The sequence below is a fragment of the Semicossyphus pulcher genome, unplaced genomic scaffold, assembly GCF_022749685.1.
Source record: "Semicossyphus pulcher isolate SPU_LCO1_2020_fin unplaced genomic scaffold, fSemPul1.0.p SCAF_15, whole genome shotgun sequence".
NCBI classification, from domain to species: domain Eukaryota; kingdom Metazoa; phylum Chordata; class Actinopteri; order Labriformes; family Labridae; genus Semicossyphus; species Semicossyphus pulcher.
Genome location: NW_027211659.1, coordinates 22612449 through 22627362, shown reverse-complemented (window position 1 = coordinate 22627362; position 14914 = coordinate 22612449). Strand labels below are relative to the sequence as shown.

The following is a 14914-nucleotide window of genomic DNA, read 5'->3' as shown; positions in this document are numbered from 1 at the left end:
AATCTTCTGAAATCATCGTCCTATGGCTTAAAGTTAAGCATAGGTGTTATATTTCTGTTATCTACAACGCCCTAAATCTCAACCTTTATATCCTGACAACAGTAGATAAGAGTCATGGGAAATGTATCTGCACTGATGCAATGCGGCCCGCAGGTGGAGCCACAGAGCTGACCAGAAGTCTTCCCAGAGGTCTTCATTGCATCAAAACCTGTGACAAATATGACACAAATAACACAAATAATGACACAAAATACCATCACTTTCAAATAACAATGGTAGGATTATGTGAGCTAATTTTTGTGTTATTTCACTGACACATCAAGACCCTAAGTTTAGATGCAGGATCCAAGTGATGATTGAAAGGATTTTTGAGTTAATACTCATAGGGAAAAGAAGCTTAAGGCTGCTTCAGTTAAACTGGATGATATGGACTAACACAATTCTTGTATAATGAAATGATTGAACAATTTTTTTCAGATGTTATGAGCCTCAATGAACCTTGTTTGTTTTTTAATTTCTCTTGTTTTCATGTCAATTTTACCCTCTGGATCTTTATTTTAGAACAGAAGAGTCGAGGTGTGTTTATCACACGCAGAGATACATATTGGAAAAATAAGTCAACAAATAGCCTGTATTTAACATTAGATAATGTTGGAAATCTCATATATATGTAAAAAACAAACCTTACAATGGGAGATAAGTTTGCATGGGGTATATGATGATGATATTCTTGACCACTTTCTTTCCCCATTTTCTTAGTTTTAATGTATTTTTAATTTATTATTTATTAGTTTGAGTAAATTGCTAAAAAATTTGTTGATATTTGTTTGGTTTGTTTGTTTCATCAAGACATGAAAACAACTCACTTAACTAAGTTTGCTGTTGTAGTAGACAGAAGCTGGAGGCAAATGTAGAGATTTTGTGACTAACTTTAAATTAAATATCATCAATAAAAAGAAAACAGTCACAACACATCAGTGTGCTTGTGTTAACCTTTATTCATACAAGCCTGTTTACTGGAACTAAGTTAACTTTCAATTTCTTTCAAAACCAAAAGCGATTGTAAATCTGATTTACACAACAATCACATGACTTCTTGGAAGAGAGCAGGGACTTCCCAGAAGGCGCCAAGAGCATGTAGTACAATGTTCAGTGCAATTACAGTGTTAACAATAAAGGCAAAAAGTGTTTTATGCATTTTAAAATGTTTACTGGCATGGTTATTCTAAATTGTTCTCACGGATATATTTTCAAGGCACTATTTGATTTTAACAAATTGCATTCCAACAAAGGACCCCTGATCATTACTTATTGTTTTAAAACCAGAAAATAACAGTTTTCATATGAGTGAACTCATTCTCACAAAATATCTGGAGTAGTGAAAAAAAAAGTAAAGCAAATAGTGATACAGTGTTGTGGCAGAGTCACGTATAAGGCATTTGTTCTTTTAACCTCAGTGCATAGACGTGTTACTTGAATGTAATCAAATATTCAGGGCAGGCCTGGCTGTCATGAAAGACGACGAACATGCTGGGTCGAGCAATGTTGTCCACAACACTGTCATACTTCTGAACGGAGACGGGACCCTTGGTTGGTGGTGTGATCATGTTCTGCTTGCCAACGGTAAAATCCCCCGTGAGCACTCGGCAGAGGTACATGGACTTCTCCATGTTCTGATTGGGCTTGGAGTAGGTGTCACTGGCAGAGTAACTGGCATTGACAGCAAAGTATGTGCCATTGCCATAACAAGCAGCTAGAAAAGGAAGAACAGAAAGTTATTAAGCTAATCCTTATAGAAAGTGTCAGATTAAACATTGTCCACATATTTTTAACATAAACTCACCGTTCTTTCCTGCGTAACTTCTGTTGAAGCCGTGTTCATTGATGTAGGCCACCGTGTCTTCACTGGTGCCATGGAAGAGACGTTTCTCATTGTTCTGATGACCGTTTCTTTGCTCCATGTCCCGCTTCTTTATCTGTAGGCTCTGCCACAGCGAAATGTTCTGGATCCTCTCGATCTAAGATGAGAGAAAAGTACATTTCGCATTTTTTTTTATTATAAATGTTGACTGGTTATAAAAATGATGATGGACAAATGACAGCTGAAACATGTTATTACAATAAGTGAGAGTTATAAGTACACTACCTTGATAACGTTCAGTTTGCATGAGGCCTGAAACAGATTGAGGATTTCAGTGTGTTCTGCAGTCCCAGGCTGGATGGTGATGGCCTTGCTCGTGACATTAGCTGGCATGGCTTCCCAGAAGTCAGGGATGTTTTCATCTGGTGACATAATATTACATTTCATTTGTTATTTCCTGGCATGATAAAGTTTTTTAACAATGACATCAATATTTTTATGGTTTGGGATAGAAAAATCACGTTACAATATGAACAGTTCAGATTACACAAAAAAGCATGCTTAAACTTAATTTAACTGGCTCAATCTGGTTTTATTTCACTTTGTTATGACTTCAGAATGAAGTCTGTCCTGCGTTATTGTGAATTTTATGCAGACCCAAGAAGCAGGGTTGTGAAACATAACATGTAACCACTTATCAGAGCACAGAGGTAAGCTACCTTTCAGTTTGTCAATGCGCTTTATCTCTAGGGTGCCTCCCTTTCCGTCAGTGGCAGGGCCTCCTGGCATGGTGACGGTGTAGTCTTTACCCTGGACTGTAACTTTCACATCTGGTAGCTTCCTTTCTAACGCATTCTCAAGCTTGTAGTTGTTCATTGAATCAAAACTCCGAAACTGAAGCCCCGGCTGCAGGTACTGCCAATCTGCCAGTGTTCCTGCCAGCGCCACTTTCTTCTTCAGTTCATCATCGTCTCTGGCCTTCTTCAGCATTGTATGTATCACATTGCTGGCTTTGAGCACTTCCTTGCTGAGCCCCTCGATGGTGACTGAGGCTTGGCCGTTCTTGCTTTCAATCCTTATGCTGATGTTCATGGTCTTCTGCATGTCCACAATCTTTTGGTGGTCTGCATCTGAAAAGCTAAGGATGACATTGTCTGAAATGCTGATATTGTTGTGCTCTTTGGATATTAGGTCGTTGATCCACTTTTTAGCTGAGTCTACTCTAGCCTGTGAATCTCCGCAGATGTGGAAGCAAGCAGGATCCACCGTCAGAGGATCGATTACAAAATCCCCCTCTTTTTGAGGCTTTTCAGCAGTTACAAACAGCGCTGAAAGAAAAAAAATCAAAGATATTCATGAGAATTTGACATTTAAAAATTATTTTGGATTTTGATTAAGGTTTATGAACATATCTTTTTGATATATCTTTACTCACATTTGAATTTATCCCACAACCCTGCTTTCTCTTTAGGAGGCTCAATTGTGTCTTTTTTTGCCTCTCTTTGTTGCATACTGTTGTAGAACTCTTGTAGCATCGGTGGCTGAAAAATAACTAGGCGGATTGTCTTCAGGGCACTGGAAGTGTTTTGGCTTAACACTTCAATCACTGCGTCCAACATGGCATCTGCCACCTGCTTTGCCTGTACATTGCCTTGACCTGAAGTGAGTAAAGAATAAGGCTTGCATTAATCACAGGCTGCAACAAGGCAGAAAAAACATGAGCATTCTTTCTCAATGAATAAGATCATACACTTAAATTTGAATTCATTTATTAATTATGAATAACTTGCATGTGATAGCAAACCCAATTCAAATGATAAATTTGCATTAAATGGGATTCTGAGTTTTATTTGTGCAGGTAACCGAGATGGGTTTGAGGATAAATGTGAAGACAAATGTGCACAATACATTATGATGATGAACCTCACCTGTGCCAATTGCAGGAAATGATACAGAAGTGAATGAGTTTTTCAGACACATTAGGAGTGCATTTTTTACAGCCACGTTTATTTTTGCTGGGTCCGTCCGGCCAACAACATGGATGATCTTCTTACACTTGAGGTTTCCTGGCTGGGTCATTATCATGCCTGTGTGGGGCTGGGCACCTAAAGGCGGAGACAGTTGAATTTTTGTGTTAAATTCACGTTCTTTCTGAACAATCTTGACTTCAGCTTAATTAGTGACTCTTGAGTCATGTCAGCAAGCAAGCAAGACATGCGTTATATTGTGTTTGGAACCAATTATGAGTGTAAATGTTTCCTTACCAACAACTTGGCAGTCTGCTTCAACTGCCTGACCAGCTGCTTCCAGAATAGCCTTTGATACCCCTAGAGGAGAGCGAAAAAATTATCACATCAAAAATACAGGTAACATGGGATGCCGGTTTAGCTCAGTGGTTAAATTGACAACCCATGTAAAGAGGCTACACTCCTCGATACAATGACCCCGGGTTTGACTACTTTTATTTACCTGTTTTAAGAGAGAAATCTTCATTGGAGGAGTTGACGATGACATCACTGTTCTCCTTTGTTATGTCTCCTGTGACCACCTGTACAACCACACCTCCCATTTTGGTCTCATGTATTCCTGAGCCAGAGACGACTTTGGAGAAAGGACCTTGAAGCAGTAGACACACAAAGATTTAACAGCAGCGTAAAAACATTTTCATAAAGATTTTTGTTGAAATTCCTGATCAGATGATCGACAAAAAAAAGCATGTTTCAGACCTGAACTTTGTGTGGAACTTGAAGGCACGGGACCACTTGAGGCATTGGGGAAGTTCTTCTGAAATTCATCACTAAAAGCCTAGAGACAGAATGAGAGAGATTTCTGATTCCAAAATGTTCTCAGATGTCACAGCAAAGTGTATGAAACACAGACTTAATTGACCCCGTTACCATTAATTGCTGGTATTTTTCAATGCATTTACACCATGACATTACCACTTTATATAGTATTCTTTGATTTTATATTAACCCTAACCCTAACATTTCCTGGTACTGCTAGTTCAAATTAAAAGCATTAATTGGTGAGACATATGCCGGCTTTTATTGTGAAACTGGTAACATAATGTGTTTCCAACTGAGGATAGTGCCAACAACGATTACTGACCCTTCGCTAAGCCCCTCCCTTTAACGGCCACTGTCCAATCCTATTTTAGCAACGTAACTAGGCGCGGGAGGCCTGATAAGCGAGGTGAAATTTCTAAACGGTGTACATACGGAATCTGCAAAATTGACAGCAGATATCCTCAAAGCTTAGAGGCGGGTGTCATATTTTTTGCTTTTCCAAAGCAAAAAACTCTAGAGGAGAGATGTCCGACATGGAATCAAAACTGTGGAAGACCTCACTCGCAGCAAAGATCAACAAAAACACCTTTGTTTCCTCCAAGGTAAGTAGCTAACTAACTTGGCTAGGTTAGCATTTTAGCAAACAAAGACGGTTGAACATTAATTATAAGTTAATCCAGATCCAGTGTATGGATCAAGCCCATGACATGCGAGCAATATCCTGACGCACTTTAACTTTAAGTGGGATAGTTTAGTTTTGCTAGCAATGGGCTAAAACATATTAAATAATGAAAGCTATAGGGAGTCATAACTAAACATTATCCTAAAATAAAACAATATACTGACCTACACTGCTGTGCAAGAACATTGTTGTTCCTGTATATGATTGTCCTTAACGTTAATTGTCAAGATGTGGGGTGTCTGACGCTTGCATTGGGACAAGTGAGATTTGTTGTGTCCTCTTCCTTCTCAACACTCCGCTGACAAATAATATTCAGGATGTAGCTTTCAAATGCATAATGTAGCCCTTTCTGTCTGCTTTAGGAACTATATTTCTTGAAATTTGCTATTATTTCCTGTTATAGTTTAAAACGCCATAATATATACATGCCGGTGCGAAAGCTTGACAGGCGTAGCAACAGTAACCAAGGGGGGGCGGGACTTAGTGAAGGGTCAATTGTATACCAACTGCCATTTAGCTTAGCAAAAAAATATCTATCCTGTAAAAAAGAGACAAACTGTTTAGACTTTTGTCTACAAGAACATAATTACATCAGAAAACAGCAGAGTGTCTGTTGCCTCTGAAAACCCAGGAATTACAGTATTTAACCAGTTGATATTCACAGCAGTGTCACCAAATCAATCAGGAGTAACATCTTGATTAAAAGTTAGTTCATTTCAATGATGAATTTAGGTTTATCACATCAGTCATGAAAGAAATAAAAAGCTTCTCTTCTTTTCTTACCTGGATAGTCTTTGCATCTCCTGGGTAAAGGATGATCACTACTTTCTTAAGATGCTTGGGTTGTTTTTTACTGCTGAACTCTAAGATTTTCTTCAACAACAATGAGGCTACAAGGTCTTTATTGAAACCCAGGTTTCCAGTTCCGATTGCGGGGAGGGATATGGAGGTATAACTGCTGGCCTCTGCCTTGTCAAAGCAGTCACTGAAAATGGCAGTCAAAGTCTGGAAGGCAAAGCATCAATGATATCAATACACAAGTTCTCAGATGACACAAATTGGCAGAATAATGAGTAAAATTAGATGTAGAGAAAGGTAAGAAGAAAGGTGTAGTTCTCAGGTAAATTCCCTATGGTGACATTGTCATCAAGCTCTGATAAGAGAAGTCATTTAAAACAAAATATACATGATGTAGCACTTTACCTTTTCAGCTGTGCCTTGGCCCTTGTCCCAATGAGGTGCAACTGCATGAAAGACTTGTTTGCTTTTCAGGTTGCAGCCCTCTGTAACAATGATGTCACCCTCTTTTACATTTGCATTGTTTGCCTTTACCAGCGTCTGAAGCTTGCTCCCAGCGATACGGAAGATTGCATTTGAAACTGCCCCCCTGGTCAGATCAAGATCTTTGGACAGAGTATTCACAGTCACCTCGGTCTAAAAATGTGTGCAGAATGATATCAGTTACATGTTCTTCATTTACAACAACTTTGGTTAAATAATAGAACTGTCAACAATCAGTGTTAAGTGGGAAATCTGTGAAGCCCTATAAGATCATTATTAATTATTAAGATACTATAGAGCTGGAGGAAAGGCTTAAAGGGTTAAACTAAACTAAGCTCAACAAATTGTTTGGGTGAAGGATAATAAAACAAAATCCAAATTACCGTGGCAGCCTCGATACATCCTTTCATCACAGTGATGGCCACGCCCTCTTTGGTCTGCACTTGGCCCAAGCAATTAGGGTCGGATCCAGAAGGTTTCAGAGGTACAGGTGGTTTTTTAGGGAGAGTTTGTTGAGAAGGAGTGACACCATGGCTTCCAAACTCCTGTCTGACGGCTAACTCCATAGCCCGAACAGCACTGTCATCATTGTTCACCAAATGGATCCTCTTCAGGGAGTTGTCATCATATATTTCTTCAAAGTGCTCCTTCACAGCTATGACAATAGTGACTGCACACAAATCAAGAGGAAAGCCTTGGTTTTTGCTAATGGCGGGCAGAGCTACAGAGACGCAGCCGTGCTTTTCAGCAAGTCCTAAGCTTCCTTTAACAGCTTTTTTCAACTGTGCCTTGGCCTTCATGGGGTTAGCTGAATTATACACAGGTCCCACTGCATGGATAACTTTTTTGCAGGGTAGCTGACCCCCTGCACCCGTTATGACAGAGTCTCCAGGTTTAAGTTGTCCATGTGACCTGATTAGTTTGTCACATTCATCCTGCAACTGAGGACCAGCAGCACTAAGAATTGCTCCTGCAAGACCTCCACTGAGGTTCAATTTTTCGTTTGCAGCATTAACAACTGCATCCACTGGATAGCTGCACATATCTGCCTTGCAAACAGCTATTTCAGCTCCGTCAGGTGTCTGAAGCTGATACACAGGTTTTGGAAATTGTCTGTGGTCATCCTGTTCACCATTAGTCCCATCAACCAGTTGGACCAGGGAATGAGTTTCATGGAAGATTGAGGATGTATACATCGCTTCTTTATCCTGAAAGAAGGTCTTCACTCCAGGCTTGGAGACTTTGAATTGTTCAAAGCACAAAGAAGAGACCAAGTTATCAATCAAGGTCTTGCATTCTGTGACATGGACTCTACAACCACTTAAACTGATGGCCTCCTTTTTGAAATGGACCTTCACTTTGTGTTCAACATGTTTCAGCGAAGATGTACCGAGTTTTTTAATGTATTCAACAACGACTTCGGGCTTGACCTTAACTGTTTCTTCAACTTGAGCATTCTGCCTTAAGAAGTCTTCAAGTTCATTGCTAACTTTTTCAACGCTATCTGTGTAGCCAGACACCACAACTTGTTTACCAGTGGTGTCGATTCGAATCCTCCTCATTGACTTGTTGTTGGTTTTCTCTGATTGACTGACCAGGTCCGTCCACTCTGGCTTCTTCAGGACATTGCTGTCTTCAACACCAATGTATCGAGATACAAGCAGCCTTCCCAGATGATTTTCAGCATCCATCAGACCTCTATCAGACACAGCAAGTAGCTGAACCTTGTTAGCATGGATCTCAAATGCTGCATCTATCCCACTGGATGTGAGGAGAGCATTTGTAAGCTGCTCAGGATGTTCATCTTTTAACAAGTCAAGCACAAAGGTATCTATTTCTAAATTTTGTCGCTTCAATGCACCCTTTGCATCATATATAACTTTGCTTGCTGCCAAAATCTCATCCATTAAGCCAGTTACAACCAAATTAGGACTCTCTTTTGTATAGGACATCTTGAGTTCTGGGTACACACGCAGAAGTTTGTCCTGAATACCATCTTGACAAAGGATGTGGAAAATCGACTTGGACACTTTGATATCTTGGGTTACACTCAATTTTTGCCTGTGCACCCTTTTGACAATCTTGTTGATGATTTCATAAAGAGTTTCCTGTAGTCTGTTGACATCGCCCACAGGACCAACCACAGTAAAGACACCACTGGCTTTATCAGGCACTACAACCACATCTTCATTCTGTAGCGTCTCTCTGATCTTCGACTCAGACTCTTCCCATTCTGTTGGCTCTGGCTGAAGCTTCAGGGATTGGAATTTTGACAAAGCATGTGCAAAGGCCGCCTTAACGGTATCCTTCCACTCTTTGATGGTGGCTTTGGCATCCTTTTCTTGCAGTAGTGAAGAGACGGGGCTCAAGCACACAGTAGGTTGGTCGAGATTGACCTTGCAGAAGTGTTGATTCAATTGAGCATGAATGGTCTCTGCTGCTGATTGCTTGTCATTAAGATATCTCCAGACAGCTTCATCAATGGGTTCAGAGATAGCAGCAGGGAGTTTGAGTGAAGGTGTGTCTTTGCCATAGAGAGCTATTCCCAGTGATTTGTAAAAAGGATAAACTCTGATCTCTTTCCGTTTGATGTCATGCTTCTTTTTCAAGATTTTCTGAACAGCTGTGGGCAAAATAATAACCATCAAACATTACACTGACACGTTGTCTACAATTTACATAAATGTGGTAATCTCTGATGAGATTAACTGATATTTAACAAGTTCTGTAAATGCTCTACCTTTATGGTCTTTAAAGGTGATGATGGCAGACTGTTCCACTTTATTAAGCTCAAAATCTTCCAGATCCCCACCAGCATTCTCAAAATACAGGCGAAGGAAATCATCACTGATATCTTGTACGTCGTCAATTAAGGCCTGCTTTGTGACTTCAAGTTGCCGGCCTGTTATTTTCTTCTTTATGAAGTTTCTGTTCTTAGGGCATCTTGACACAAAATCACTGTTTTCTGTGAGACAGAGATAAAGTTAATTAGGAATTACACTTTCAGAAAATTACACAAATAAAGAATTCATTGAGCTTCCTAGGTGAAAGAGACCTTTAGCAAGAGGATTTGCAGAGGATGGGACAACAATCACTGCAAATCACTGCTAAAGTTATTCATGTTCATTTTCCCAAGAGGGAAAAATGTTTACAGCACAGAGTACATTCTCAGCCAGTGAAGCAGTGTTTTATACAGTATACAGTGTGGCCCTCTCTTGGACTATCTGATATCCATTGGAGGCCAGAACATAAACAGGGCTTTTAACATTATAGCATCAACAGCCAGTGGCCAAGCGTTGGAGCCATTTTGTGTTTACAAATGATATATTTATGTATGTCCCGGGGCAATGTCGATCCTTTGTTTTTGTTATGAATAGTTCTCAATTATTATTGTAAACAATTAATTTTGTTGTGATCAATCAGCTGATAGTCAGCTGCTGGGAAACTGGAAGGCGGGTCTGAGTCTCTCTGTTCTTTTGTTTTTGAGCAGACATGTGAGATGTGTGGAAGTGGACGGGGCTTCGGCACAGTCTTTTGACCTCATGTAGATAATACTACAACCTTTGTTTTGTGTTAATAAATCGGTCAAATGAGGACAACACAATAAGCGGCTGCAGTTTTGATTCTTGGATATCTATGTGTGAGTCAAGAAGCGGAGCCCTGTTTAGGAGGCATAGGCTAGTTTTAAAAATCTGGAACTGGCCAGCACACCAAGGACTGTAACAATGTGTCAACAGGGGCAAAGAAGGGCCTAAAAACAGAAATGGTTTAAAGTTATTAAAAACAAATACTTAGCAAGTGTTTGTAAGGTTACATTTCAGTGCATTGCTAATCAATTAGTGTATATTCTGGTAAAAACATCTGGCTGGTTTTCTGTGGTCATGTAAGATTGTGCCATCTGCTGTCTATTAATGTGAGCTGTTATAAAAATGAAAAATAATTATTAGATTGATTTTGGAGGCAATATTTCTAAATGAAAAATGTTGAACATCTTCAGAGGTATGCTTGAGATTATTTTAAGCTTTTTGGAAAGAATACACTCATGCATGTGCACACACACACACACACACACACACACACACACACACACAAAAATGAGTACCTTTTGGAGTCTTGAAAGTCACCACAGCAGAGGAGGTACCAGGAAGGACTTCCAACGTGAAGATCTCGATGACAGACGGATTGTCAGGGTCCTTTAAAACATTTTCCACCAGCATCTCCAAGTACTCCTGGTTAACATTTTCTGGTATATTTTCTAATACAGCCAAAGTGGAGCAGAGCTCTTCATCTTCAGCCTCATCATTGCCACCTTTGACCTCAGTCTGGACTTTGGCTGCAGGTTTGGGTTCACCAGTGCTCTTTGGATGGATATCAGAAGCAGAAACATCTGCTGTTGGTGCAGCAACAACTGTTGTTGGCGCAGCAACATCTGCTGTTGGTTCGGCAACATCTGCTGTTAAAATAAAAGTTTAAGTCACTACACACACATTTTTTTAACAAAGTGTGAAAATATAAGGCCATCTTTACATTCAGTTTTAACATGTTTTCTGTGTTATTCAGTCACAAGTGGACAGCTGTTCAGGTGTAAATGCACACAAGGCACTTAAAGGACACATTGAGATCCAGTCGATCAGACACTTTCAGAGGTGGTCTGGGCTGCATGTGGCCACATTCCTTCAGCAGTGTGTACAAGAATGTGTCCATTTTCCTCTCAGATACTGCTCAGTACGGTAAGCTCAAATGCTGTCATAACGTCATACTTCTGTTTTTCAAGCTGGCTAATCTTATGAAGTCATAGTTGTCTACCACTCGACATCCTGCTACCACTTTGCAATTTATCTACATCTGAAAACACATCAAATACATTTTAAGGTAAAACAAAATATAAGCTAGCACCAGTCAACAGCTGATGTTAGCATTGAACTTCTCACTCACTTATATTAACGTAGCTAATAGCGAGGAAGTGGCTTGTTTGATAGTGTTACTTGATATGACAGAAAACTCGAATTCCTAGCTTATAATAATGTTAGCTAGGATGAGGTTGTATGCTGCCATTAGCTGCTGTCTGGTGGTGTAATGGGGTATAAAATTGCTTTAATTTGAAATATGGCCTGATCCACATTGAATTTCCGGTTACTAATCATTCTGGAAGGTTACAAATTATTATTATTATTTGTTATATTCCCCACAACGAGGAACATAGCAGCATGACAATGCATTTCAGCTTCCCACTATGAGCATGATGTCAGAGGAAAATGGCTGTTATGTAATTATTAGGGCTATCAACGAATATTCGTAATTTTAATATATATAACCAAATTGTAATACAAAATGATTTTCGGTTATAAAAATGTATATTTAATGTTCAGGAAGTATGTTAATAGTTGGTTTGAACAGTACATAACACTAAATAACAGCCAACCATGAATAAAATCTCTGTCTGTGTTAGTTAGTTTCCAAGTGTAAATGTTTGATTTAGATTTGTTTATGTTGCTTTCCATAAAAAAAGTACCTGTGATGCTTTGGTTAGAGCATGATTCCTTTAACCCCGCCCCGTCCTTATGTTAAGAATATAAAGACAAAGACAGAACTATAAAGACAGCATACCCGTCCTAGTCTAATAATACAATCTTTGTACTCTGTCCTTAACAAGACTGCTTAGTTATAAGTTTCTTAAAGCACAATATGTGCTGTTGCATGTCTTTATAGCCTATTTATGAGTAAGCATGTGTGTGCGTCCACCGGCAGCAGGAAGTGAGGGGAGTGGTTCAACTGCCATTTTAGATAAATCATCACTGTGACTAAAAACAAGCCAGACACTGTGGGGCTATGGTAATTTATGTTCATGTTATTAATGTTTATATTATATTCAACAAACAACAAAATTAGACTATAATTGAGCAAAAGACAAAGAGGGATAAAGACAGAGAGAGAGCGCAAATGAAAGAAGAGAGAGAGAAGAGGGCAAGTGAATGAGTCAGTGGAGAGAATGGAAAGTGAAACTAACTGTGCTTGTGTAACCTATTTTTGGGAAACTATGGTGTTTAACAGCAAGCTGGCCTACATGCTCAACTGGACTGACTCAATTTGGTATAAAGGTGTCGCACAATTTTATGCTTATCTGCTCTTAAGCACTAAAGCTATCAGTGAAGTTGTTTCATGTATGATTAGAACCACACCTAAAAAAAAAAGTCTGAGTGGAAAGACTAAAGGTTTTATTTTGAAATGTTAAAGCTGAGAGACAAACGACAAGCCAACAAACACATTAAGAATAGATTCATGTAGCTCAGTTAATAAGAGCAAAAATTAGTCTGGCAAAATACCAGGAATCATAAGAAATATATTTTTCTAGTGGAATCAGATTTTAGATCAGTGCAACTTCCCTTGACACACCTCCACAGTGTTAACCACCGCAAATAAGTTCTGAATCTTGGAGGAAAAATACAACAACCCATGATCGACTGAATAGTTTTTATGAGGCTGTGTCTTTGAATTCTGCTTAAGTGATAGCCTGTCGTGTAAGTATGTTTGGCTTTTATTACATTACTACCTGATATAATGAGTAACAACATGTGTTTATCTTTAGTGTACTTGTTTTGCACAACTTTTACACCCCTAAAAGAATATAACTGCTAAAAGCAAAGTTTTGTTTTGTGTGGGAGTAAGGCTTATCTGAAAGTGCAGATAGACTGTAATATCTAACACCAGAGGATTAGGCCCAGGCTTCCTTAATACAGCATTTAGCAAAACCTGCAGCTCCTTATTTAAAGACTGCTACTCCATGTTATTTCTGCTTTCTGTAGCCATCTAGACAACATGCAAATTTGTGATATCACCTTTAATGAGTACACTTCAAGTGTTCTTGTTGACATTAGGCTTTTTCATTTATCACAGCTTTATGCTCGCAAATGCATACACAAAATGATACTTGTTATCAGATGGCTATGTTCATTAACACAAACTTACATTATAATCTAAAAAGGAAACTGTGTATAATACAATATATAAAATTGATATAGGCTAATAAACTTGCAACTTTTGCTACCACAAATTCCCTTAATTACATGCATATCCTGTCCTACAAAATAAGAGGTGTGTGTCTGTGTGTGTGTGTGGTAACTTTTCATATACAGAGTAAGACATATATTTGTTTTAATAGGTACTTACATTTCTGGGTCACTTCCTCAGGTGGAGCTTCCTGTATCGAATAGAAATAAACAAATAACTATTTTTATCACCTTTTTATAATTGTCAGGACATCTTATGTAACTAGTTTCAGGTGGCACAATGCCCTAAATGTCAGCTGGTTTGGAGAGGAATCCAAACAGACAAATGACCAGTTTCTGTGTTAAGGATATTACTCTCTTAACACTTACTGCTTTCCAAATATTATACCTTCTGGTTTAGAAACCTCTTTAATATAGAAAGCAGTTAATAAAAATAATCACAGGTCAAGTCAGAGAATGCAGTGTGCCTATATTGCCTCAGGTTTATGATTATTCACATCCATCAGTGAGCTAGATTTTTCACAGGGGCAGCTTTTGAGGCTGTTCAATTCTTTTACAGCTTGTGTAACACTTTTAAGAATAACAGAAAGCCTGGGAAGAGGTGCCTAGGACCCCAGAAAATCTGGACAGTTGTAAAAGTTGTACTATTAATATCACTGCTATTGTATTTCAGCAAAGCAAAGTCAATGTTATAAGCATGACTTCAGTGGCAGCAGGTTAAATTCGCCCTGTGGCCTCCTTAAATTCAACCACTGAACTTTACTCTATTCACTGTCTTCAATAATCTCCTTTGACAGCCACAATATTAACAAACTGGGACACGGGGAACATTAAAGTTGCGGATTCTTGATACTTTGTGCCATGTGACTTATTTACTTTATTTTTTGTACCCACTCACCTGCTTTGTGATTTCATCAGGAAGACGGCGAACTGTCATCTTCAGCGGGCCTTTGTCCAAACTGATCTGATGATCCTCTTTTCTTAAAACATTTTGCTGGTCTGTGAGAAAAAAAAAACATTTTGACACTTTATTTTTTTAACGACAAAGTTAAGAGTTACGGTCGAGTAAGTCGAGCCAAACTTACCCTCCTCTTTGCAGAAGCGCAGCACCGCTGTCCCGCTGCCATTTTCATAGTCAACCTCACAGTCGCCACCGTTAGATTTCTTACTTTGAAAGTATTTCACTAATTTGTTTTTTAGTCGTGGTACTTTGTTTTCTTCGAACTCGACGAGGAGACCATACGAATATGTGTCCGCCATCGCTGCTGGCCGGACTCGATCTGGTGATGTGTCC

General features: G+C 39.0%; 1 protein-coding gene across 2 annotated transcripts; it reads right to left on the bottom strand.

The window, feature by feature from the left end:
- Positions 1–978: 978 nt before the first annotated feature.
- parp14rs1 (poly(ADP-ribose) polymerase family member 14-related sequence 1) lies at positions 979–14886 on the bottom strand. 2 transcript variants are annotated; one of them, XM_069663256.1, is made up of 17 exons: positions 14706–14886; positions 14519–14619; positions 13781–13811; positions 10716–11066; positions 9354–9578; positions 6997–9236; positions 6536–6766; positions 6116–6337; positions 4588–4666; positions 4331–4477; positions 4126–4188; positions 3790–3966; positions 3297–3518; positions 2581–3189; positions 2147–2283; positions 1844–2018; positions 979–1753 (listed from the first exon to the last, which is right to left on the bottom strand). In XM_069663256.1, the coding sequence occupies exons 1-17, from the start codon at positions 14878–14880 to the stop codon at positions 1470–1472; spliced, it is 5469 nt and encodes a 1822-aa protein (XP_069519357.1). In that variant the 5' UTR covers positions 14881–14886; the 3' UTR covers positions 979–1469. The 2 variants fall into 2 exon arrangements, with proteins under 2 accessions (XP_069519357.1, XP_069519356.1); XM_069663255.1 differs by having other exon boundaries at positions 10716–11063; positions 14706–14881.
- Between the last annotated feature and the right edge of the window lie 28 nt (positions 14887–14914).

Bases quoted from the DNA above. Each gene is read 5' to 3' on its own strand.
- parp14rs1 (XM_069663256.1), bottom strand. From the start codon at position 14,880: ATGGCGGACACATATTCGTATGGTCTCCTCGTCGAGTTCGAAGAAAAC. The intron at 9,237-9,353 runs GTAGAGCATTTA...TTTTGCCCACAG, and splicing joins CACCTTTAAAGACCATAAAG to CTGTTCAGAAAATCTTGAAA. The intron at 6,338-6,535 runs GTAAAGTGCTAC...TTTGCCTTCCAG, and splicing joins GCCAAGGCACAGCTGAAAAG to ACTTTGACTGCCATTTTCAG.